Consider the following 1,562-nt stretch of genomic DNA (forward strand, 5'->3'; position numbering starts at 1 on the left):
ACACATACATACACACACACACGCACATACATACACAGGTATACACACACATACACAAATCCAATCTTATTCTATTCAATATACTAGAACTGTTTGATTGTACAAATATTTAGCAAGAATATTTTCTTCCCTGAATAATGCATTAATGCTTGGCTGTATGTTTGCATAAATGAATGAGTGAATAAACGAAATGAATGAATGAATAAACATACATACACACACAAACACATACATACACACACAAACACATACATACACACACATACATATATACATTTAGATTAGATGTTCATTTTCCGATCATAAACATGTCTCTACTTTTCTCTGGATAATTTTGCATGACTCTGTCGTCGTTGCTGCTGCAGCTGCTTGTGGCTTCTTGTGGCTGCTTGTGGCTGCTGTGGTTTTGGTGGTGGTGGTGATGATGTTGATGTTATTTTCGCTACAATCCCTAATTTAACTTTCTTCTCTGTAGCATCCACTAAATACATTTCAATGTTTTTTCACCGCTCTGGTCCAAACAAAAATTCTTACATTAGTTCTATAACGTCTCCGGGTACAACAACTAATACTACTTTAACTTTCACTACTACTACTACTACTACTACTACTATTACTAGTAACAAATAGAATAAACAACAACAACAACAACAGCAACAGCAACAACGACAATGATTACGACAACAACAACAACAACAGATAGCAGAGGCCCTGAGTTACTTGCACACAACGGAACACATCCTTCACAACAACGTCTGCCCAGAAAATGTCCTCATCACAAAACGCGGCATGTGGCGTCTGTCAGGTTTCGGGTTTTCAGAGTGCAGTAAGGATGGCCAGTTCAAGGTCGGTGTCTGGTTGGTTGGTTGTTTTTGCACGTGTGGGCATTCATTCAGTCAGTCATTCGTTCATTCATTTATTTTTTCGTTCGTTCATTCATTCATTCATTCATTCATTCATTCGTTCGTTCATTCATTAATTCATTCATTCATTCGTTCGTTCGTTCATTCATTCATTCATTCATTCCTTCATTGTTTGATTCACTCACTCTATCAGGATACTTATGCCACAAGTCCGTGTTCGTCGAAGCAGCCGAAGATGGCCCAGCCTGATCTGGATTTCGTCGCTCCGGAGATCCAACTTCAAACTTCCAAATTCGCTACCTGTGGCGGCGACATATTCTCGCTCGGTGAGTACTGATGATGATGATAGTGGTGGTGATGGTGATGATGGTGACGGTGATGATGATGGTGATGATGATGGTGATGATGATGGTGATGATGATGGTGATGATGATGGTGATGATGATGGTGATGATGATGGTGATGATGATGGTGATGATGATGGTGATGATGATGGTGATGATGATGGTGATTGTGATGACGAAGTTTTGTTTATCCGTATCATCATCAACACCACCACTGCACCATCACCACCACCACCCCATCATCATCACCACCACTACCCCATCATCATCATCATCATGACAGGAATGATGATCTGCGCCATTTATAATGGTGGCAAGTCCATAATACAAGCCAGTCACAACGGTTCTCTCTACA

General features: G+C 40.2%; 1 protein-coding gene across 1 annotated transcript in view; it reads left to right on the forward strand.

The window, feature by feature from the left end:
* The window catches only part of HELRODRAFT_190932 (hypothetical protein), a gene marked incomplete at its 5' end in the record, with an annotated part of 17,892 nt that overhangs the window by 10,242 nt on the left and 6,088 nt on the right, over nt 1-1,562 (forward strand). The window contains 2 exons of the mRNA XM_009015733.1: nt 700-857; nt 1,057-1,189. Of these exons, the coding sequence (XP_009013981.1) occupies nt 700-857; nt 1,057-1,189 (291 nt within the window). The remainder of the gene's footprint in view (nt 1-699; nt 858-1,056; nt 1,190-1,562) is intronic.

This window comes from Helobdella robusta (assembly GCF_000326865.2).
Source record: "Helobdella robusta unplaced genomic scaffold HELROscaffold_16, whole genome shotgun sequence".
Lineage (NCBI taxonomy): Eukaryota > Metazoa > Annelida > Clitellata > Rhynchobdellida > Glossiphoniidae > Helobdella > Helobdella robusta.